Source organism: Schistocerca gregaria, chromosome 10, assembly GCF_023897955.1.
Source record: "Schistocerca gregaria isolate iqSchGreg1 chromosome 10, iqSchGreg1.2, whole genome shotgun sequence".
Lineage (NCBI taxonomy): Eukaryota > Metazoa > Arthropoda > Insecta > Orthoptera > Acrididae > Schistocerca > Schistocerca gregaria.
The window spans coordinates 152,723,598-152,749,277 of record NC_064929.1 but is presented as its reverse complement, the minus strand read 5'-3'; the positions used below and the strand labels follow the sequence as shown (position 1 = coordinate 152,749,277).

Below are 25,680 nucleotides of genomic sequence, written 5' to 3'. Positions count from 1 at the left end.
AATGAATCTCAACCTGGCACCCGCCTTACCAATTATTAATTTTATATGATCATTCCACTTCAAATCGTTCCGCACGCATACTCCCAGATATCTTACAGAAGTAGCTGCTACCAGTGTTTGTTCCGCTATTATATAATCATACAATAAGGGACCCTTCTTTCTATGTATTCGCAATTCATTACATTTGTCTATGTTAAGGGTCAGTTGCCACTCCCTGCATAAAGTACCTATTCGCTGCAGATCTTCCTGCATTTCGCTGCAATTTTCTAGTGCTGCAACTTCTCTGTATACTACAGCATCATCCGCAAAAATCCGCATGGAACTTGCGACACTATCTACTTGGTCATTTATATATATTGTGAAAAGCAATGGTCCCATAACACTCCCCTGTGGCACGCCAGAGGTTACTTTTACGTCTGTAGACGTCTCTCCATTGAGAACAACATGCTGTGTCCTGTTTGCTAAAAACTCTTCAATCCAGCCACACAGCTGGTCTGATATTCCGTAGGCTCTTTTGTTTATCAGGCGACAGTGCGGAACTGTATCGAACGCCTTCCGGAAGTCAAGGAAAATGGCATCTACCTGGGAGCCTGTACCTAACATTTTCTGGGTCTCATGAACAAATAAAGTGAGTTGGGTCTCACACGATCCCTGTTTCCGGAATCCATGTTGATTCCTACAGAGTAGATTCTAGGTTTCCAGAAATGACATGATACGCGACCAAAAAACATGTTCTAAAATGCTACAACAGCTCGATGTCAGAGATATAGGCCTATAGTTTTGTCCATCTGTTCGACGACCCTTCTCGAAATCTGGAACTACCTGTGTTCTTTTCCAATCATTTGGAACCTTCCGTTCCTCTAGAGACTTGCGGTACACGGCTGTTAGAAGGCAGGCAAGTTCTTTCACGTACTCTGTGTATAATCGAATTGGTATCCCAGGTCCAGTGTACTTTCCTCTGTTGAGTGATTTCAATTGCTTTTCTATTCCTTGGACACTTATTTCGATGTCAGCCATACTGGACAAGTCGAGCGAATGGCATAGCCACCCAGATTGCCCGACATGAATCCCGTTAAACATTTATCGGACGCAATGGAGAGAACAGTTCGTGCAGAAAGTCTTGCTCCGGCAATTATGGACAGCTATAGAGGCAGCATGGCTCAATATTTACGCAGGGGAATTCCAAAGACGTGTTGAGTCCACACCACGTCGATTTGCTGCACTACCCCGTGCAAGAAGATGTCCGACGCCATTTTGGAAGGTATCACATAACTTTTGTCAAAAAATGGTTCAAATGGCTCTGAGCACTATGGGACTTAACATCTGAGGTCATCAGTCCCCTACACTTAGAACTACTTAAACCTAACTAACCTAAGGACATCACACACATCCATGCCAGACCGTAGCTGCTGCGCGGTTCCGGACTGAAGCGCCTAGAACCGAACGGCCACAGAGGCCAGCTAACTTCAGTCACTTCAGTGTAAAGTGAGCAAAAAATATGCTTCACGTAAGTTTCTGTAAAGCTTTTAGAGCGGAATATACTTGACCGATTCCCTTTACATCAGTTAAAAAATAAACTAAAGTATCAATTTAGTCACAAAATAAAATTACTGCTGCGATACCGCGCGCTGTCCTTTCATGTCTGCTGCAATGCACAAACGATGATAAATCGGTGTTTGTGCGTGAGCAGCACAAAGAGGACATCTCTGATCGGAGTCTCGAATTATTAGACTCACTCCTTAGTTCACGAACGACGAAAAGAATTATATCTCCAGCTTAGGTGTATCACCAACTAAGGTTAATACTTCATCCTAGATGCTTACTTGTTGGTCTGTGCATTGGACACTCGTGGCCTAGACTATGATGAAAGAAGAAGAAGAAGAAGAAGGGAAAGTGGTTATGGGGGAGGGCGGGTTCGGCTGTCTGGTGGTTGGGGTAACTGAAGAGTGGGATACAACCCATCGGCTTTGCCCAATGACGTCATATTTTACTCATAGATATTACTGTCTTTCCAGAATGAGATTTTCACGCTGCAGCGGAGTGTGCGCTAATATGAAACTTCCTGGCAGATTAAAACTGTGTGCCAAACCGAGACTCGAAGTCGGGACCTTTGCCTTTCGCGGGAAAATGCTCTACCAACTGAGCTACCCAAGCACGACTCACGCCCCGTCCTCACAGCTTTACTTCTGCCAGTATCTCGTCTCCTACCTTCCAAACTTCACAGAAGCTCTCCTGCGAACCTTGCAGAACTAGCACTCCTGAAAGAAAGGATACTGCGGAGACATGGCTTAGTCACAGCCTGGGGGATGTTTCCAGAATGAGATTTTCACTCTGCAGCGGAGGGTGCGCTGATTTTTATTACTGTCTTTATTTTCAAGCCATAGATAATAAATCGGTTGCCGGCCGCGGTAGTCTCGCGGTTCCAGGCGCGCAGTCCGGAACCGTGCGACTGCTACGGTCGCAGGTTCGAATCCTGCCTCGGGCATGGATGTGTGTGATGTCCTTAGGTTAGTTAGGTTTAAGTAGTTCTAAGTTCTAGGGGACTGATGACCACAGCAGTTGAGTCCCATAGTGCTCAGAGCCATTTGAACCATTTGAATAAATTGGTTATCTTCTGTGGCTAGGCGTCATCATTGTAAAGTGAAATAAGTGAATGTGTTTTTAAACGACAGCTACGGCCTTGCCGTAGTGGATACACCGGTTCCCGTGAGCTCACCGAATTTAAGCGCTGTCTGGCGTGGCCGGCACTCGGATGGGTAACCATCCAGGCCGCCATGTGCTGTTGCCATTTTTCGGGGTGCACTCAGCCTCGTGATGCCAATTGAGGAGCTGCTCGAACGAATAGTAGCGGCTCCAGTATTAAAAAAAAAAAAATCACAGCGACCGGGAGAGCGGAGTGCTAACCACACACGCCCCTCCTATCCGCATCCCCAACAGAGGATGACACGGCGGTCGGATGGTCCCGATGGGCCACTTGTGGCCTGAAGACAGAGTGATTTTTAAAAGACAGGGCAGTTGTCGCTTTTTTTCGCCTTAGCTAGCACTTGTGTTACTGCGATATTTTTCAGTCCATAGTAGTACTACAGAATGCGAAAAGACCAATATACGAAATACACAGTTCAACTGAGGTACAGGTTGCCTATGTTACATATGTCGCTTTTTTCGTCTTTGCTAGCGACTAGTATCTTACTCTTAGTTGATTTATATAGGTCGACTGAATTGATTTATATAGGTCGACTAAAGTACGGGCTACAAACCTTTCGTGTGTCGGTCTTTTCGCCTTCCATATTACTAGTACAGACTGAAAAATGTCGTAGTAATAGTAGTACTAGACGAAGTGATAAAAAGTGACAACTGTAAAATTTGTATTCCGCACTGCAGTTGACGAATCGTGCTTCAAGTCTTCCTTGTTCATAGGAATAGGTAAGTCCATACTTACAAATGCCGCGCGGGTTTAGCCGAGCAGTCTGGGGCGCTGCAGTCATGGACCGTGCGGCTGGTCCCAGCGCAGGTCGAGTCCTCCCTCGGGCATGGGTGTGTGTGTTTGTCCTTAGGATAATTTAGGTTAAGTAGTGTGTAAGCTTAGGGACTGATGACCTTAGCAGCTAAGTCCCATAAGATTTCACACACACACAAACCAAATGAAAATAAAAAAATAATAATTGTCCAGAATGAAAAAAAGTCCTTCGAAAAATCTCAAACTCACTAAGAATGAAAATAAGTACCGACCTAATTGGAACGAACAAATGATTTAATACAAGCGACAAAAATCGCACACAATGTGCGTCTGTCTTTTAAATTAAAAATTTGTGGTAAATTCCTATGGGACCAAACTGCAGAGGTAATCACACTACTTAATCCACCTTAAACTAATATACGCTAAGGACAACAGACCCACACCCATGCCCGAGGGAGGACTCGAACCTCCGAGCTTGTGAGCCAAGCGGACCGTGGCATGGCACCCATTTCCTTTTTTTAATTAATCTCATTTTTTTCGTTGTATCTGCGCGGGGCGGACGTCGCAAGACACCTGTTTCAGTTCGTCGTTGATCCATTAACTCAGTTTTTTTTATTACAGAGAGCAGCTAACCCTCTGACCGAACACGCTGAGTTACCGTGTCGGCGTTTTTGATGCGGATGAAATGATGGTGATTAGGACAACACAACACCCAGTCCCTGAGCGGAGAAAATCTCCGACCCAGCCGGGAATCGAACCCGGGCCCTTAGGATTGACATTCTGTCACGTCCTAATCCACGCGGCCATTCCACGCGGCGTCATTGTCTTTTCAAAACACATTCATTTATTTGAGCTTACAATGATGACGCTACGCCACAGAAGATAACCGATTTGCCAGCTACAGCTCGAAAATAAAGACATTAATATCTATGAGTTAACTTTGACGTCACTGGTCAAAGCCGACGGATTGTATCCCATCCTTCAGTTGACCCCGGTCGACTGACCAGAACTCCTACACACGTTCAATCTGCCTAGCGAACAGTCGGTTGGTTGGTGCGTGTGGGGACCTTAAACATCACTCTTATCGTAAACTCTTGACGCCACACATACTCGTGACTAAAAAAGGAGAACTGAAACTTAGCTGTATCACCAGATAAGGCTACTACTTCGCCCTAGATGCTCACTTGTTGGGCTGCCCCTTGGACACTCGTGGCCTAGACTATAATAACAAGAAGAAGTGATTTTTGGACCGGGGGGAGGGGGGGGGGGAGAGTCGGCGGTCAGGTCGTCATACCCAACCGACCTCCCAGCAAGAAAAGTCGGATAGTCGGTCGGTCAAGACTCCCACACACGTATAATTTGTAGGGCAGTCAGTCGCTTGGTTGGTGACAGAGTGGGGCCCTTTATCATCGTAAAATCTTCATGTCACACACGTCGTCGTGGCTCAAAGCGGAGAACTGGAATCGCATATTAGAAACGGGCCCAAAAACCTACGACATCATACACTGAAGGAGCAGAAAAACTGACAATAGGCATGCATATTCAAGTACAGCAATATGTAAACAGGCAGAAAACGGAGCAGCAGTCGGCAACAACTGAATAGGACAAGTGTCTGGCGCAGTTGTTAGATCGGTTGCTGCTGCAACAAAAATGGTTCAAATGGCTCTGAGCACTATGGGACTTAACATCTTAGGTCATCAGTCCCCTAGAACTTAGAACTACTTAAACCTAACTAACCTAAGGACATCACACAACACCCAGCCATCACGAGGCAGAGAAAATCCCTGACCCCGCCGGGAATCGAAAGCCGGGAACCCGGGCGTGGGAAGCAAAAACGCTACCTCGCGACCACGAGATGCGGGCTGCTGCTGCAACAATGGCAGGTTATCAAGATTTAAGCGAATTTGAACGTGGTGTTACAGTCGGCGCACGAGCGTTGCTACACAGCAACTCCTAGGTAGCGGTGAAGTGGGGATTTTCCCGTACGACCATTTCACGAGTGTACCGTGAATATCAGGAACCCAGTAGAACGTCAAATCTCCGACGTCGCTGCGGCCGGAAAAAGATCGTACAAGAACCGGCACGGATGACTGGAGAGAATAGTTCAACGTGACAGAAGTGCATCCCTTCCGCAAATTGCTACAGGTTTCAATGCTGGACTATCAAGAAGTGTCAGCGCGTGAACCATTCGACGAAACATCATCGAAATGGACTTTCGGAGCCGAAGACCCATTCGTGTGTCCTTGATGACTGCACGACACAAAGCTTGGTAATTTCCAAGGATCTTTACCTATCGAAGCCGCGGTCTGCAAACAAGAGAAGTATGTTAGCGGCAAGATAGCAATGGAGATACTAACGAAGACAGTGCTGCCAAAGCAGAGTTACTAAACACAGCCTTCCGAAATACCTTTACAAAAGTAGACGAAGTATATATTCCAGAATTCGAATCGAGAACAGCTACCAACATGAGCAACGTAGAAGTAAATATCCTCGGAGTAGTGAGTAACTTAAATCAATTAATAATGGCTCTGAGCACTATGGGACTTAACTGCTGTAATCATCAATCTCCTTGCCGGCAGCGGTGGTCTCGCGGTTAAGGCGCTCAGTCCGGAACCGCGTGACTGCTACGGTCGCAGGTTCGAATCCTGCCTCGGGCATGGATTTGTGTGATGTCCTTAGGTTAGTTAGGTTTAAGTAGTTCTAAGTTCTAGGGGACTGATGACCACAGATGTTAAGTCCCATAGTGCTCAGAGCCATTTGAACCATTTTCATCAATCTCCTAGAACGTAGAACTACTTAAACCTAAGTAACCTAAGGACATCACACACATCCATGCCCGAGGCAGGATTCTAACTCGCGACCGTAGCAGTTTGGCGGTTCCGGACTGAGCGCCTGGAACCGCTAGACCACAGCGGCCGGCAAAGTCAATTAATAAAATCAATTAATAAAATCAAGTCTTCTGGTTCAGATTGTATACCAATTAGGTTCCTTTCGGAGTATGCTGATGCCTTAGCTCCATACTTAACAATCATATACAGCCGTTCGCTCGACGAAAGATCCGTACCCAAAGACTGGAAAGTTGCACAGGTCGCACCAATATTCAAGAAAGCTAGTAGGAGTTATCCACTAAATTATAGGCCCATATCGTTAACTTCCATATGCAGCAGGAGTTTAGAACATGTATTGTGTTCTAACATAATGAATTACCTCGAAGAAAACGGTCTATTGACACACAGTCAACATGGGTTTATAAAAGATCGTTCTTTAAAAATACAAAGTTGTAGTTCTAGCCCTTCATTCGCATGAAGTGTTGAGTGCTATCGACAAGGGATTTCAATCGATTCCGTATTTCTGGATTTCCGTAAGGCTTTTGACACTGCACCACACAAGCGGCTCGTAGAGAAATTGCGTGCTTATGGAATATCGTCTCAGTTATGTGACTGGATCTGTGATTTCCTGTCAGAGAGGTCACAGTTCGTAGTAATTTACGGAAAGTCATCGAGTAAAACAGAAGTGATTTCTGGCGTAGTGTTATAGGCCTTTTGCTTTTCCTTATCTATATAAACAATTTTGGAGACAATCTGAGCAGCCGTCTTCGGTTGTTTGCAGATGACGCTGCCGTGTATCAACTAATAAACTCATCAGAAGACCAAAACAAATTGAAAAACGATTTAGAAGAAATATCGGAACGGCGCGAAAAGTGGCAGCTGAACTTAAATAACGAAAAGTGTGATGTCATCCACATGAGTGCTAAAAGTTACTCATTAAACTTGGGTTACACGATAAAACAGTCTAAAAGGCGTAAATTCAACTAAATACTTAGGTATTACAATTACTAAATACCTAGGTTGCTTGCAGGGAGAAGTCCCTAATACAGCAAGATACAAGAATTATGCTGGTCTGAATTGATAATTTGGACTAACCAAGCATGCATTCTTTCTGATAGTCGTTCGTTTACCACCGTTTCCGCAATGAAATTGTAAAGGTATTTCACTATCATACTCTTCCTACGAACTTCTACAGACTGCGCCCCACCGCAATCTACACAGTCACTCCTTTTGTCATCTTGTATTAGTCCACATTTCCGACAAAAATGCAAACGATTTTCTATATTGCATAAGCATGGAATTCGATTCTTCCACGTGAGGCAATCGGCCGAAGAAACACAAATAATATTTATCACGGGGCCCGCTACCACAGACGTGTGATCCATTTAGAATTGCACGTGCGATATCTATTCTGCATTTACAATTACACGGAAATCACATTTAAGTGCCTGGCAGTCGCGTGATCGATTTAGGATTGCACGTTAGATATGTAACGTTTCGATCCCGCGACTTCGAGAGGCAAACATTCCTGGAAATTACCCACTTCCGCTGGCCACCAAAAAGATCCTGCAAGAACGGGACCAGCGACGACTGAAGAGAATCGTTTAACGTGACAGAAGTGCAGCCCTTCTGCAAATCGCTGCAGACCTCAATGCTGGGCCATCAACAAGCGTCAGCATGCGAACCATTCAACGAGACATCATCGATATGGGCTTTCGAAACCAAAGGCCCGCTCGTGTACCCTTGATTACTGTATGACACAAAGCTTTACCCCTCGCCTGGGTCCGCCAGCACCCATATTGAACTCATGATGACGTGAAACGTGTTGCCTCGTCGAACGAGTCTCGTTTCAAGTTGTATCGAAGGTATGGATATGTACAGGTATGGACACAACCTCATGAATCCACGGACCCTAGCCGGCCGCGTGGTCGAGCGGTTCTAGGCGCTTCAGTCCGGAACTGCGCGACTGCTACGGTCGCAGGTTCGAATCCCGCCTCGGGCATGGATGTGCGTCATGTCGTTAGGTTAGTTAGGTCTAAGTAGATCTACGTCTAGGGCACTAATGACCTCAGATGTTAAGTCCCATAGTGCTTAGAGCCATTTAAACCATGGACCCTGCATGTCAGCATGGGACTGTTAAGATGGTGGAAGTTCCGTAACGATGTGGGGCATGTGCAGTTGGAGGGATGTGGGACCTCTGATATCTCTAGATAAGACTCTGACAGGTGACACGTACTTAAGCATCCTGTCTGATCACCTGCATCCATTCATGTCCATTGTGCATTCCGACGGACTTGGGCAGTTCCAGCAGGACAATGCAACACGCTACACCTCCATAATTGTTATAGAGTGGCTCCAGGAAGACTCTTCTGAGTTTGAACGCTTCCGCTGGCCACCACACTCCCCAGACACGAACATTGTTGAGCATATCTGGGCTGCCTTGCAACGTGCTGTTGATATCTCTACCCGCACGTACTCTTACGGGTCTATGGACAGCCCTGCAGGATTCATGGTGTCAGTTCCCTCCAGCACTGCTTCAGACATTAGTCGAGTACACGTCACGTCGTTCTGTAGCACTTCTGCGTGCTCGCCGGATCCCTACACGATATTAGGCAGGTGTACCAGTTTCTATGGCTCTTCAGTGATCTGGATGTATGGAGAGTTGCACAAGACGTGGTACCGACCTGGTCTGCGGCGGCGGGCGGGCTGTCGGCCGCCTTCCAGTAGCGCCGTGTCCTGGCGAGGGCGGTCCAGAACTCCGACAGCGACGCCACACCGACGGTGAGCACGGCCGTGGTGCACCAGTACACCAGCTCCGCAGCGCGCCGCAGCTTCGGGTCCGGTTCGTCGCAGAAGGGACTGCGGACGCCGGCAGTGGCATCTGACGGCGGCAGCGACCGCGCCACCACGTACGTCATCAGCACCGCCACCGGCACCAATAATACGCTGCAGCACAGCATCGCGCCCTCTGCTCTCTGACCAGCTCGTCGCTGTTTACTCGCTGCCGTGGCAACCACGAAACACAAAACTGTCGCAGATGCAACGCCCGTATTACGATACGGAAACGGGTACACTCTTTTCACAACACTTCCCGCACGCGTAATGTCATTTTGACGTTACGTGTAGTAATTAGGTCCACAGGAACCGCGGGTCTAGTTTAGCAGGGGATACAAACCCGTCAGCTTTGACCAATGACGTCAGAATTGGCCAGAGAGCACGTATTACAAAGATGAAAGAGCTGAGAAGAATGTTCAGAAACAAAGGAATGCAAGAGAGAAAAACTGTACTTTACATATATAAGGGACAGTAGTATTTTCGCTTTAACCAATGACGTCATACAGTACTCATAGACAGTAATGTCTTCACCTTTAGCCATAGATAATAAAACAGTTCTGTGTTCCGGATAAGAGCTATCATTGTACATTAAAATAATTGAATGTCATTTTAAAAGAGATCGCTACATATTGCTCAAAATACTCTTCGTGCGCATTTATTTAAATAATTGGTTGTTTGCAATTCATTCGGTACTGAAATATGTAAGCTAATTTCACATTAGGATGGGGGTGAGGAGGGTGAATGTGTGTGTGTGTGTGTGTGTGTGTGTGTGTGTGTGTGTGTGTGTTTTCGTAATGTTTTGTTTGCTGTGTATGTGGGTATGTGATTTTTGTTGATGGCTTTCGAGGTGAGGTTCGGTTCTTTTAAGAAGTTCCCGTGTGGTAAGTTCAGTTTTCCATTCTTTTCTTTTATTGCATTTGACTATTTTGACGTATTTCATTGTTGTATTACACCATTACCTAGTGATACAACCCGTCGGCTTTGACCAATGACGTCAGAATTTGCCAGAGATCATCTATTGCACAGATGTAACAGCTGACAAGAGTGTTCAGAAACAAAGGAATACGAGAGACAAAAAATATGGTTGACATATATCAAAGCAAGTAGTATTTTCACGTTAAGGATATCGCGTGTTTGTATCGCATTATTTCTGTGGAAAATGAAGAGGAAAAAATGGTTGGAAATATTGGTAGCATATAATACTTCACGTCACATATACAGGGTGTTACAAACAGGTACGGCCAAACTTCAAGGAAACATTCCTCACACACAAAGAAAGAAAATATTTTATGTGAACATGTGTCCGGAAACGGTTACTTTCCATGTTAGAGCTCATTTTATTACTTCTCTTCAAACCACATTAATCATGGAATGGAAACACAGCAACAGAACGTACCAGCGTGACTTCAAACACTTTGTTACAGGAAATGTTCAAAATGTCCTCCGTTAGCGAGGATACATGCATCCACCCTCCGTCGCATGCAATCCCTGATGCGCTGGAGAATGGCGTATTGTATCACAGCCGTCCACAATACGAGCACCAAGAGTCTCTACATTTGGCACCGGGGTTGCGAAGACAAGAGCTTTCAAATGCCCCCATAAATGAAAGTCAAAAGGGTTGATGTCAGGAGAGCGTGGAGGCTATGGAATTGATCCGCCTCTACCAGTCCATCGGTCACCGAATCTGTTGTTGAGAAGCGTACGAACACTTCGACTGCAATGTGCAGGAGCTCCATCGTGCATGAACCACATGTTATGACGTACTTGTAAAGGCACATGTTCTAGCAGCACAGGTAGAGTATCCCGTATGAATTCATGACAACGTGCTCCATTGAGCGTAGGTGGAAGAACATGGGGCCCAATCAAGACATCTCCAACAATGCCTGTCCGAACGTTCACAGAAAATCTGTGTTGATAACGTGATTGCAAAATTGCTTGCGGATCCTCGTCAGCCCACACATGTTGATTGTGAAAATTTACAATTTCATCACGTTGGAATGAAACCTCATCCGTAAAAAGAACTTTTGCACTGAAATGAGGATTGACACATTGTTGGATGAACCATTTGCGAAAGTGTACCTGTGGAGGCCAATCAGCTGCTGATAGCGCCTGCACACGCTGTACATGGTACGGAAACAACTGGTTCTCCCTTAGTACTCTCCATACAGTGACGTGGTCAACGTTACCTCGTACAGCAGCAACTTCACTGACGCTGACATTAGGGTTGTCCTCAACTGCAAGAAGAATTGCCTCGTCCACTGCAGGTGTCCTCGTCGTTCTAGGTCTTCCCCAGTCGCGAGTCATAGGCTGGAATGTTCCGTGCTCCCTAAGACGCCGATCAGTTGCTTCGAACGTCTTCCTGTCGGTACACCTTCGTTCTGGGAATCTGTCTCGATACAGACGTACCGCGCCAAGCTATTGCCCCGTACTAATCCATACATCAAATGGGCATCTGCCAACTCCCCATTTGTAAACATTTCACTGACTGCAAAACCACGTTCGTGATGAACACTAACCTGTTGATGCTACGTACTGATGTGCTTGATGCTAGTACTGTAGAGCAATGAGTCGCATGTCAACACAAGCACTGAAGTCAACATTACCTTCTTTCAATTGGGCCAACTGGCGGTAAATCGAGGAAGTACAGTACATACTGACGAAACTAAAATGAGCTCTAACATGGAAATTAAGCGTTTCCGAACATATGTCCACATAACATCTTTTTTTTTATTTGTGTGTGGGGAATGTTTCCTGAAAGTTTGGCCGTACCTTTTTGTAACACCCTGTATATGGGTTGTATCTCGTACCTCATTTGAACTGTATCCCCTGCTTCACTAGACCCAATTCGTCGGCTTTGAGCAATGACGTCAGAAATTGCAAGAGATGATTTATTGCACAGATTTAACAGAAAAGAGGAGTGTTCGTAAACAAAGGAATGCAGCAGAGAGAAAAGGCTCTGAGCATTATGGGACTTAAGATCTAAGGTGATCAGTCCCCTAGAACTTAGAACTACTGAAGCCTAACTAATCTAAGGACATCACACACTTCCATGCCCGAGGCAGGATTCGAACCTGCGACCGTAGCAGTCGCGCGGTTCCAGACAGAAGCGCCTAGAACCGCTCGGCCACACCGGCTGGCCGCATCGGAGAGAAAACAGATGATACACGTATATCACGTCCATTAATATTTCGAACATAATGTTAGGTATATCGCTTGTTTCAGTCCTAGTACTCCTGTAAAAAATAAAGAATAAAGGGATAGAAGTAACATTAGCATGGAAACTTCAGTTGACGTATATATGAGTTGTATCTGAAACTTCAGTCGATCTGTATAGGTTAACTGCAGTACGGGAAACAAATTTGACTTACATCGATTTATTCCTTTTTATTAGCATTAGTAACTTATTCTTCAGTTGACCTATATAGAGCAATAGAAGTACGGGGTACAAATTTTACAGGTGTAGCTTCTTTCGCCTCCGCTACTACTAGCATTCTGTTCTTAAGTAGATACTATTACTAGCGAAAGCGAAAAGACCGACAAACATAATATTTGCATCCCATACTTCAGTTGATCCGAGGATACATTTTCCCAACACGTTTAAGGGAACACTTAAACGGGCAATATGTATTGGGTACACTATGCCTCCATGAATATTCATCTAAATGGGTCTGAAGTGTCGAAAGGCGTCGTTTCCCCCTCCCTACAACAAATTTCATAGCTGACCAATAACCTTCTCTGCAAATACCTATATGAAGAAAAACCATCGGAAATAGCTACAGCACCCTCTCCAACATGATCTTCAATTTACTTAAAAACATGACATTATCATATTCTAGACCTGAAATTACAGCCCCCCAAACCCACAATCCCAACGCAAATCTCCCCCCCCCCCCCCCTCCCTGTTGTACTTGGTTTTGCCAAAATGAGACTCATCGATGTCGACTTTAACACACACACCCCCGTCCGCGGTCCAACGGCCGCCTATACGTTAAATATTCCCCACAAACTTCCCTACAAAACGAGTACCACTCTAAAACGGTACGACGCTCACTCACACAACATTCATGCACATACCACCACACAGGATATCTCAAACATCAACAGTATCCCTCACAGCCAGCTTCGATTTCCCAAACAATGTTCCTAGTCTAATTGAGCGACGCAGTCGATCCTTGTTACATCTCCATATGAGTAAATCGTGAGTACGACGAGCAGACACACTCACCAGGCGCATGAGTTCACTCACATCGAACGTAATCAGCAATAAGGCCACACATTTGCAAAAATCAAATCGTTGCCATCATGTCTACGCTCAAGACCTGCTTTAAGTCTTCCATATTCATGGGAACAGATGAAAACGTACCTACAAACGAAAATCAAAAAGTAAAAATTCTTCTAAATGAAAAACTATTCTTCCAAATAATCTGAAATCTACTAAGAATGAAGTTAAGTAGCGAAGGAATTGGAAAGTACCAATTATTTAAATGAATGCAAACAAAAAAATCTCACGCAATGTGTAGCTCTGTCTTTTTAAAAACACGTACATTTATTTCAATTTATTAACAATGATGGCGCTTATCCACAGCAGCTAACCGATTTATTATCTATGACTCGAAAATGAAGACATTAATATCTATGAGCAAACTATGACGTCATTGGTCAGTTGACCCCAAAACCCTTACTTATGGCGAGATTCGAGGGCGTTATCCATTGCGCTAGCACAATGGCGTGTGAAATTCTCTCTTGATTATCGTAGTATCCCTTCCAGGCTTATGTGGTTAATGCATTATTAACTGTTGTTGTTGTTGGGGGCCGGCCGGTGTGGCCTTGCGGTTCTAGGCGCTACAGTCTGGAACCGCGTGTTCGAATCCTGCCGCGGGCATGGATGTGTGTGATGTCCGTAGGTTAGTTAGGTTTAAGTAGTTCTAAGCTCTAGGGGACTGATGACTACAGATGTTAAGTCCCATAGTGCTCAGAGCCATTTGAACCATTTTTTGTTGCTGTGGTCTTCAGTCCAGAGACTGGTTTGATGCAGCTCTCTATGCTACTCTATCCTGTGCAAGCTTCTTCATCTCCCAGTACCTACTGCAACCTACATCATTCTGAATCTGTTTAGTCTAATTATCTCTTGGTCTCCATCTACGAATTTTACCTTCCGCGCTGCCCTCCAATGCTAAATTGGTGATCTCTTGATGCCCCAGAACATGTCCTACAACACATTATTAACTAACATTTAATTATAATGGTGACGTGTTGGTGATAATTTTCACTGCTCCGTAGATCTTGAAACAACATATTGCAAATCATAATACAACGTGGTTCATGCTTAGTTTGTAAACTATTGATGATGTCACATGCAATATCGAAAATCAATGCAGCGGCCGTCACAGTCAAACATAAGTCACCCAAAACGACAGCACTAAATTAAGTATCCAGCAAGCGACACCTCTGAATGCACTTAGCGATGAGTGAAAATACTAATGTTTATACTGATTTTGCTTTTACAATAAGATGTGAATATAGAGCCTTAAAATCGACAATAGCTAAAAAGATCACACCACATTTATGATTCATTAGTTTTCTACGAATTTCAGGACATAACGAAACGTTACATTACAAGACAGTTTATTTACGATTCTGTCGTAACGTGCAGATATTTACTGAATAATATCGTTTCCTTTAATTACAAAAGACTACTATTCAACGCCAGAAGACTTTACCTTCAGCAAAAATACTCCGTGTATCTACCGAACAAACGAGAGTTTTGCTCGCTACACTTTCTGCCAAATTTATGAATGTGAAACGTAGGAAACCTGTTTGGTATGTATTAAATACTCTAAACCATCACACTTGTAGCTGAGTGTAAAACCACACAGAGACGTGGTAATAAAATACAATTAACAATAAACCTTTACCAACAAAGATGAAACTGATTACACAATTGTTGGTACATCTAAGTCACAAACGGCAAGTATCTTCAACACATTCGCATTAAAAGCAAAAGTAATTGAAATTTCAAAAAAATTCGTGTATTATAATGTGTAAGAAAGAGCTGATCACTAGTCACCGTAAATAACTTTTTAGTGACGAAGAAAGTGCCTATCGTTAACAAGGACAGAAAACAACAGAGATACACTACTGCCCATTGAAATTGCACCACGAGCATGACGTGCTACAGATGCAAAAATTAAACCGACGGTGTAGCAATTTTAATGGCCAGTAGTGTATATGGCTCTCATGCTTGATATATGTATTTATATTCTCTTGCTTTCAGCGGAGTGAGGTGCTGCTATACACATACTCGAAAGTATTACTTCATGAATAAGTTGCAGCTTATGTCACTGAATCAGTGAGAGTCGGCTGTCTTTACTTTTATTTCACGACAATTCATGCCTCCCGGTAATTTATTAATGCATAGTGCGCAAATATATAACAACTATTTTATCATTCTTTACAGACGAATGGAAAAACTGGTAGAAGCGGACCTCGGGAAAGATCAGTTTGGCTTCCGTAGAAATGTTGGAATACGTGAGGCAATACTAACCTTACGACTTATCTTAGAAGAAAGATTAAGGAAGGGCAAACCTACGTTTCTAGCATTTCTAGACTTAGAGAAAGCTTTTGACAATGTTGATTGGTATACCCTCTTTCAAATTCTGAAGGTGGCAGGGGTAAAATACAGGGAACGAAAGGCTATTTCCAATTTGAACGGAAACCAGATGGCAGTTATCAGAGTCGAGGGGCATGAAAGGGAAGCAGTGATTGGGAAGGGAGTGAGACAGGGTTGTAGCCTCTCCCCGACGTTATTCAATCTGTATATTGAGCAAGCAGTAAAGGAAGCAAAAGAAAAATTCGGAGTAGGTATTAAAATCTATGGAGAAGAAATAAAAACTTTGAGGTTCGCCGATGACATTGTAATTCTGTCAGAGACAGCAAAGGACTTGGAAGTGCAGTTGAACAGAATGGACAGTGTCTTGAAAGGAGGATATAAGATGAACATCAACAAAAGCAAAACGAGAATAATGGAATGTAGTCGAATTAAGTCCTGTGATGCTGAGGGAATTAGATTAGGAAATGGAACGCTTAAAGTAGTAAAGGAGTTTTGCTATTTGGGGAAAATAAATAACTGATGATGGTCGAAGTAGAGAGGATATAAAATGTAGACTGGCAATGGCAAGGAAAGCGGTTCTGAAGAAGAGAAATTTGTTAACATCGAGTATAGATTTATGTATCAGGAAGTCGTTTCTGAAAGTATTTGTATGGAGTGTAGCCATGTACGGAAGTGAAACATGGACGATAAATAGTTTGGACAAGAAGAGAATAGAAGCTTTCGAAATGTGGTGCTACAGAAGAATGCTTAAGATTAGATGGGTAGATCACATAACTAATGAGAAGGTATTGAATATAATTGGGGAGAAGAGGAGTTTGTGGCACAACTTGACAAAAAGAAGGGACCGGTTGGTAGGACATGTTCTGAGGCATCAAGGGATCACAAATAGTTTGGACAAGAGGGCAGCGTGGAGGGTAAAAATCGTAGAGGGAGACCAAGAGATGAATACACTAAGCAGATTCAGAAAGATGTAGGTTGCAGTAGGTACTGGGAGATGAAGAAGCTTGCACAGGATAGAGTAGCATGGAGAGCTGCATCAAACCAGTCTCAGGACTGAAGACCACAACAACAACAAGTACGAAAATAAATAAAAACAAGTATACGATGCGTAACACTATCCGCTTCCTTACCGCTTGGAGCGTTAGTGTCACTCCAGTTATCAAACGGTAACAAGTTTGCACCAGAGAGTTTCTTGACTGCATTTACTCGTATTTGACTGTGGCAGACGTAATATTCATTTTGGCATATTTAGCTGTTTTGTATTATAACTTGCAGTATGCCGTTGGGTAACACTTGTTTCACAACATTTCTCGCTTACTTGACGTCATGTACAATATCGACGAAAATTGGAGCTGCTATCGAATTTCGTTAGCTTCCGATACGGCCCTCGTATAAGATTTCATGCAATATATCGGATATTTATAAAAAATATCATTCTTGGAATGATTATTTATTTATTGGTTGGGACCATCTAGGACCACGTTAAGTCTTGTTGCACGTAGCACAGCCTGGCATTTTTCCGACCCCAGATTTCCCTCATTCGCTGTGATTGGGCCTGCTTCCGCTCTTCTGTCCAAAGAACACAGCGTCTTTTTTTCGGTTGCTCGTCTCGGATTGTTCCGTTTGTCACTATCTTCTTTCGGAAAAGAACTATGTCAAAAGCATCTTCGGGTTTGATACGTAGCATCTGGAGATCTTTTGTGGTGTTTGTAAAACATGGCATCATAGTTTTTTGTTTTAACTCAAAAAAGAGAAATATGTTTCTGATTAACCTATTTCTGTCCATTCGTTTGAGGTGACCATAAAATCGTACCTGTCTTTCACGGATTATGTCTGTAATTTCTTTTCTATTTTACTCTAGACTTCCTTATTGGATCTGTTTTGATAGATGCCATTTTTGTACTTGGATCCTAGGATTCTTGCAATGATTTTGCCCTCTTTTTTCTCCAGTTCTTCGAGGAGTCTTTTATCAGTGTTTAGGGATAATAAACTGAAGCGCCAAAGAAACTGGTATAGACGTGTGTATTCAAATACAGAGATATGAAAATAGGCAGAACACGGCGCTGCGGTCTGCAACGCCTATATAAGACAACAAGTGTCTGGTGCAGTTGCTAGATCGGTTACTGCTGCTACAGTGGCAAGTTTTCAAAATTTTAAGTGAGTCTGAACGTTGTGTTATAGTCCACTCACGAGCTATGGGACACAGCATCGCCGAGATAGCGATTTAGTGGGGATTTTCCCGTGCGACTATTTCACCAGTGTACCGTGAATATTACGAATCCGATAGGACATCAAATCTCCGACGTCGCTGCGGTTGGAAAAAGACGAACGACGACTAAGAGAATCGTTCAACGTGACAGAAGTGCATCACTTTCACAAATTTCTGCAGATATCAATGCTGGGCCATCAACAAGCGTCAGCGTGCGAACCATTCAACGAGACATCATCGATATGGGCTTTCGAAACCAAATTTAAAGCTCGTGTACCCTTGATTACTGTACGACACAAAGCTTTACCCCTCGCCTGGGTCCGCCGGCACCCACATTGAACTCTTGATGACGTGAAACGTGTTGCCTCGTCGAACGAGTCGCGTTTCAAGTTGAATCGAACGTATGGATATATACAGGTATGGACACAACCTCATGAATCCACGGACCCTAGCCGGCCGCGTGGCCGAGCGGTTCTAGGCGCTTCAGTCCGGGACCACGCGACTGCTACGGTCGCAGGTTCGAATCCCGCCTCGGGCATGGATGTGCGTGATGTCGTTAGGTTAGTTAGGTCTAAGTAGATCTACGTCTAGGGCACTAATGACCTCAGATGTTAAGTCCCATAGTGCTCAGAGCCATTTGAACCATGGACACTGCATGTCAGCAGGGGACTGTTAAGATGGTGGAAGTTCCGTAACGATGTGGGGCATGTGCAGTTGGAGGGATGTGGAACCTCTGATATCTCTAGATAAGACTCTGACAGGTGACACGTATGTAAGCATCCTGTCTGATCACCTGCATCCATTCATGTCCATTGTGCATTCCGACGGACTTGGGCAGTTCCAGCAGGACAATGCAACACGCTACACCTCCGTAATTGTTATAGAGTGGCTCCAGGAAGACTCTTCTGAGTTTGAACGCTTCCGCTGGCCACCAGACTCCCCAGGCATGAACATTATTGAGCATAGCTGGGACTCCTTGCAACGTGCAGTTCAGAAGAGATCTTCACCCCCTCGTACTCTTTTTATGGAGAGCCGTGCAGGATTCATGGTGACAGTTCCTTCCAGCACTACTTCGGACATTAGTCGGATACATGCCACGTCGTTTTGCGGCACTTCAGTGTGCTCGCGGAGGCCCTACATGATATTAGACAGGTGCACCAGTTTCTTTGGCTCTTCAGTGTATTTTGACTTATTCTTTAAACTTCGATGGATACAGCTGCCTGTCTCCAGTCACGAGAAAACTGAATGTATTTAAAGCGCTCAGTCACTAACTTGTGCGTCAGTGAAAAAGCTAGAATAAAATATTCATAAATTCTTCTTATCTTAAAATATTTTGAGATATCGAAACAAGATTCTGGCAAATGATAGCGCGCAAAGATGATAGTGTTATGCCACATGATTAATATGCGAAACTTCCATATCCACCGCGATATTAAAGAGACTACAGACTTTTTTCAATCAAATAATGTAATTATTGAGGGTCATCCGTAGCTGGTGAATCGAGACCTGCTGTGGATTTTGTAACAATGTAAATAGTGAAGTTACGCGTTTATTTTCGTACTGAGAATGGTCTGTTTCGTAAACTGTTGACCTGACTTGCACTCAGTTGTTAGTTTGTATTGTATGTATGTTAGCCAGGGGCCCAGAAACGACGGAGAAGCTCCCTTCCTGCCGCAGGCGTAGTGGTCCACAACACCACGACGACTACCGCAGTCCACTTCACCCCTCCGCCGCCCCACACCGAACACAGTGTTATTGTGCGGTTCGGCCCCCGGTGGACCCCCCAGGGAACGTCTCACACCAGACGAGTGTAACCCCTATGTGTGCGTGGAAGACTAATGGTGATGTACGCATACATGGAGAACTTGTTTGCGCAGCAATCGCCGACATAGTATAGCTGAGGTGGAATACGGGGAACCTGCCCGTATTCGCCGTGGCAGATGGAAAACCGCCTAAAAACCATCCACAGACTGGCCGACTCACCGGACCTCGACACAAGTGCGCCGGGCGGATTCGTGCCGCGGACTAGGCGCTCCTTTCTACCCGGAAAGCCATGCGTTAGACCGCACGGCTAACTGGTTGGGCCAGTTGTTAGTTTCATAATACACTATTTCAGGATTCTGTCACAATTTTAACTGCATAACAATATTTGTGAGATGAACTTGCTGCGTTCTGACAAAATAAGCAGATTTTAACATAGCAACTAAAGAAGTTATACACTCCTGGAAATTGAAATAAGAACACCGTGAATTCATTGTCCCAGGAAGGGGAAACTTTATTGACACATTCCTGGGGTCAGATACATCACATGATTACACTGACAGAACCACAGGCACATAGACACAGGCAACAGAGCATGCACAATGTCAGCACTAGTACAGTGTATATCCACCTTTCGCAGCAATGCAGGCTGCTATTCTCCCATGGAGACGATCGTAGAGATGCTCGATGTAGTCCTGTGGAACGGCTTGCCATGCCATTTCCACCTGGCGCCTCAATTGGACCAGCGTTCGTGCTGGACGTGCAGACCGCGTGAGACGACGCTTCATCCAGTCCCCAACATGCTAAATGGGGGACAGATCCGGAGATCTTGCTGGCCAGGGTAGTTGACTTACACCTTCTAGAGCACGTTGGGTGGCACGGGATACATGCGGACGTGCATTGTCCTGTTGGAACAGCAAGTTCCCTTGCCGGTCTAGGAATGGTAGAACGATGGGTTCGATGACGGATTGGATGTACCGTGCACTATTCAGTGTCCCCGCGACGATCACCAGAGGTGTACGGCCAGTGTAGGAGATCGCTCCCCACACCATGATGCCGGGTGTTGGCCCTGTGTGCCTCGGTCGTATGCAGTCCTGATTGTGGCGCTCACCAGCACGGCGCCAAACACGCATACGACCATCATTGGCACCAAGGCAGAAGCGACTCTCATCGCTGAAGACGACACGTCTCCATTCGTCCCTCCATTCACGCCTGTCGCGACACCACTGGAGGCGGGCTGCACGATGTTGGGGCATGAGCGGAAGACGGCCTAACGGTGTGCGGGACCGTAGCCCAGCTTCATGGAGACGGTTGCGAATGGTCCTCGCCGATACCCCTGGAGCCACAGTGTCCCTAATTTGCTGGGAAGTGGCGGTGTGGTCCCCTACAGCATTGCGTATGATCCTACGGTCTTGGCGTGCATCTGTGTGTCGCTGCGGTCCGGTCCCAGGTCGACGGGCACATGCACCTTCCGCCGACCACTGCCGACAACATCGATGTACTGTGGAGACCTCACGCCCCACGTGTTGAGCAATTCGGCGGTACGTCCACCCGGCCTCCCGAATGCCCACTATACGCCCTCGCTCAAAGTCCGTCAACTGCACATGCGGTTCACGTCCACGCTGTCGCGGCATGCTATCAGTGTTAAAGACTGCGATGGAGCTCCGTATGCCACGGCAAACTGGCTGACATTGACGGCGGCGGTGCACAAATGCTGCGCAGCTAGCGCCATTCGACGGCCAACACCGCGGTTCCTGGTGTGTCCGCTGTGCCGCGCGTGTGATCATTGCTTGTACAGCCCTCTTGCACTGTCCGGAGCAAGTATGGTGGGTCTGACACACCAGTGTCAGTGTGTTCTTTTTTCCATTTCCAGGAGTGTATATTCCTTAGGACTCGTCACAGTTCTCCATGAATGGCTCTTCAACTGTCTTCCTGGTATGGCTGATATCTCAAGACCAGTCCTGTCGTGTAAGATGTGCAGTGATTTCTCCTCGGTTAGTGTCAACTTCTTGTTGTTTTATGCCACATTACTTTTCACGTAGGTCCATATACTCTCAGTCGGATTTAAATGAGCATGATATGGAGGAAGCCTGGTTATACTACACTCTTTACCGTTAGCCAGTTCGTCGACCTGGTAGCGAGAAGTTTTGACTTGCACAACACTGCTGGTTCTGTTAACTTCGCTTTATATGTGCTAGGTTAAACTTTATCTCATGGACCATTCATTTCTTTGTACCCAGAGAAAAACATCAGCTTTCCTCCACTGCACTGTTGGAGCTTTATACATCACAACAGCATGTTATTGTGTTTTATCCATTACTATTTTTTAATTCCGAGGAATTTTTTTGCAGCCGAACGTTGTCTTCTCAGCCGGTGAACGTGTTCTTGGACGACACTGTTATTTCAAATGTCGTATTCAGATGTACTGCACTGTTATTAATGCAACAACAAAACAATACCTGACGACTACATAACATTTCAGTGCGAGAAAATACGACTTTACAACGCGAGCTGACAAACGTTGATGCACCTAATGCATGTCATCACGTGGTACTGTTTACTCATGGTGTGGCAACAGGGACGCTTACCGCTGGTGGCGTGGTAGCGAAAGCTGGTTCGCCATTGGTGTTACCTAGGCAACAATGGCGCCTCGTCCTCCTTCGGTCACCCAAACGTCAAAAGTCTCATTACAGTAACTATGAAATGAAAACAAACATGGGAGACTGAAAATCAGCCAATAAGAAAGTGAGACGATGGATTGATAAACTTACAGCGCTCCAAGTGGCCTGGCAGCCAACTAATGCTGCCTTACCAAAAGTCATTCTATGAGTTTCACATCCCCATAATGGCAACGCAGTTACACATTGGGCCCACATTTTAGGTTTGTTCAAGCAACTACCAGCGAGATCATGTGCATGAGCAGAGCTGAGATCATGTATAAGTAGCGCCTTCTCCCACTTCTCGCTAATGGGAGTGTGGCTGTTTACTGTACAAATAATAGGTACGTTCAAGAAGCAGCCCATCCTCCATACCCATAAATCCCTCATTCGCCCTGTCCTTTGCTACGCTCTGCCTGGATCTCCGCTCCCCCTACCTTTTACAAATCCCTTCAGATCCAAAAACGCCATGCTCTTCGCCTCGCCTTTCGCATCCGTCTCCCCTCCCCCACGTGGAACCTGCACGACCTTATTCCGTCCCCCCACCTCCTCCTTTTCCTCGAACAGATACGGATCCTCCAAACCTCCCATAAACTCGATCCTCCTCACCCGCTGGTCTCTTCCATCCTCTCCCGCCCCCGTCCTCTCCCGCCCCCGTCCTCTCCCGCCCCCATCCTCTCCCGCCCCCGTCCGCTTCCGCGCCTGTATTTCCACATCCCACCTGCTCTCCATCTCTCCACTCTCCATACCCTCTCCCAAGGTGGCTTCTGCCAGCTCCCCCTCCCTGATGATGCCCCTCCATCTACCCCTCCTATCAACTTTGATCCTCCCTCCCTCTTCCTGTGTTTGTTCCTATGAGCACCCTCTCTCCCTTCTCTCCCCCTTCCCTCCCTCCTCCTTTTCTCCCCACTCCTCCCCCAGGCTTCCCCTACCCCCATACCTCCATTCCTCCTCCCATCTCCTCTGCCATTGGCATCTTTGCTCTCCCCTCTCCCTCCTCCTTCCCCTTCTTCCCCTCTTGGCAGGTCCCCGGACTCGGACTTGCACACGCTACGTGGACATTCGCGCGCCGGAGATCATCACCACCGTTTTCTCGTGTTTCACCTGTGCCGTTGATGTCGTCAGTGTTTTTTGTGCGCCGTGCCGACAGTGTTTAGTGTGGTTTTCGTCGAGTGTGAACGGCTTTATGTTTTTTGTATTCTATGTCTACTGTTTTTGCCCACCATTTTGTTCAGTCTATGTGTCTTCTTAATATTTCTCACTGTCGATCCTGAGGCTGAAGAGCAGCGTAGCATGCTGCTGCCAGCCCGCCTGATGTAAAGGTGTTTAAAATAACAATAAAGGAAAAAAAAAGCAGGCCCCCTTCGCTTTTCCTCTCCTTCCCCCCTTTTTATTTTCCCATCATCTGTCCAGTTTCCCCCAACCTGCTCTCGTCTGTGGTATGTCATATTTGCCAACTTTTTAGTGCAGTGTTCAAGTGAATGTTCAGTGTTGTTCATCTTTTCTAACTGTTGCGAACAGACATGATGCTGTCGCTGGGTGTGAATTTTGTCTCTTGCGAACAGAAACCAGAATGTCGCCGTGTTTTTTACTTGTCTATCTAGTATTTTACCTGTCTGCTTCATATGTATTTTATCAGCATCATCATCCCTTTGTTCTATGTTTTAAGTTCCACGATTTTTCCGCCACGTTACCATTTAAGTCTCCGATTTTATCGCCTGTTTTTATTATTTATTATCTTCATCTTTTTAAAACAAATTCTGTAGGCTGAAGAACGGCTTACTAAGCTGCTGCCAGCCCGCCCCCTTCAGGGGGTATCGAAACTCAATAAAGGGGAATCGAAACTCAACGAAGGAAAGAAAAGAAAAAAAAGCAGCCAGCAGGCTCACCGACTGCTCTACGACAAAAAAAAGAAAAAAAGTAGCGCATCACGAAGCAGATATCCAAATGGGACGAAGATTGGTAGATGAGATGTACAAATACAAACAAATTATTACAGTTTCAGAAAATTGCCATGCCTTATTCAAGAGAAAAAGCTCCACAAATTAAGCAAGTTTACAAGGGGCTGGCCGGCGGCGGTGGCCGAGCGGTTCTAGGCACTTCAGTTCGGAACTGCGCTGCTGCTACGGCCGCAGGTTCGAATCCTGCCTCGGGTGTGGTTGTGTGTGATGTCCTTAGGTTAGTTAGGTTTAATTAGTTCTAAGTCTAGAGGACTGATGACCTCACACGTTCAGTCCCATAGTGCTTAGAGCCATTTGAACCATGGGCTGGACCACCTCTGATCCTCATGCAAGCAGTTATTGGGCTTGGCATTAATTGATAGAATTGTGGATGTCCACCTGGGGATATTGTGCCAAATGCTGTCCAGCTGCGCATTACATGGTCAAAATCCTCTGGTAGTTGGAGGGCTCTGCACATAGTGGTCCAAACATTCTCAAATGGGGAGAGATCTGGCGACCTGGCTGGTCCAGGTGGGGTTTGTGAAGCATGAAGACAAGCAGTAGAAATTATTGCCCTGTGCGGGTGGGCATTACCTTGCTGAAATATAGAAGCAAGATGGCCTGCCGTGAATGGTAACAAAACGAGATACAGACTATGGTCAACGTTCCTATGCATGTAAGGGTGTCGCAGATGACAACCAAAGGGATCCTGCTATGAAAAGAAATGGCACACCACACCATCACTCCTGGTAGTCGGGCAAGTCAGGTGGGTATATTTGTATTCCATCGCTGTCTGGGCCGTCTCTAGACACGTCTACACTGGTCATCATGGCTCAGTTCGAAGTAGGACTCACTACTGAAGATAGTTCCAGGCCGAAGACGTGTCTGGACACACACAGCACAGCAAGCACGACGCCAGTTTGCTAGGCCCCGTTTTGTTGCCTTTAATGGCAAGCGATCCTGGGCCTGCATTTCAGCAAGATAACGCCCACCTGCACACGGTGAGAGTTGCTACCGCTTGCCTTCGTGCTTACCAAACCATACCTTGGCCAACAAGTTCTCTGGATCTCTGCCCAATTGAGAACATTAGGAGCGTTATGTGCAGGACCTCCCAACCAACTTGGGATTTTGACCATTTAATGCGCCAATTGGACAGAATTTGGCATTGCGTCCCTCACGAGGACATCCAACAACTCTGTCGATAATGCCAAGGTGAATAATTGATTTATAAGGGTCAGGCTTTCATCAACGCATTACTGTGAAACTCTACTCTTCAATAAATAATTCAATTTTTCAGAAATTGTAATCATTTGTTTGTCTGTACATGAACATCACGTCTACTGATTTCTGCACCATTTGGATAATTACTTTGTGCTGTATCTT

At 45.5% G+C, this 25,680-nt stretch overlaps 1 protein-coding gene across 1 annotated transcript in view; it reads right to left on the bottom strand.

The window, feature by feature from the left end:
• Positions 1-9,297, bottom strand: part of LOC126293402 (uncharacterized) — a 32,645-nt gene extending 23,348 nt beyond the window's left edge. The window contains exon 1 of the mRNA XM_049986614.1: positions 8,970-9,297. Coding sequence (XP_049842571.1) covers positions 8,970-9,245 — 276 coding nt within the window. The 5' untranslated portion in view covers positions 9,246-9,297. The remainder of the gene's footprint in view (positions 1-8,969) is intronic.
• Between the last annotated feature and the right edge of the window lie 16,383 nt (positions 9,298-25,680).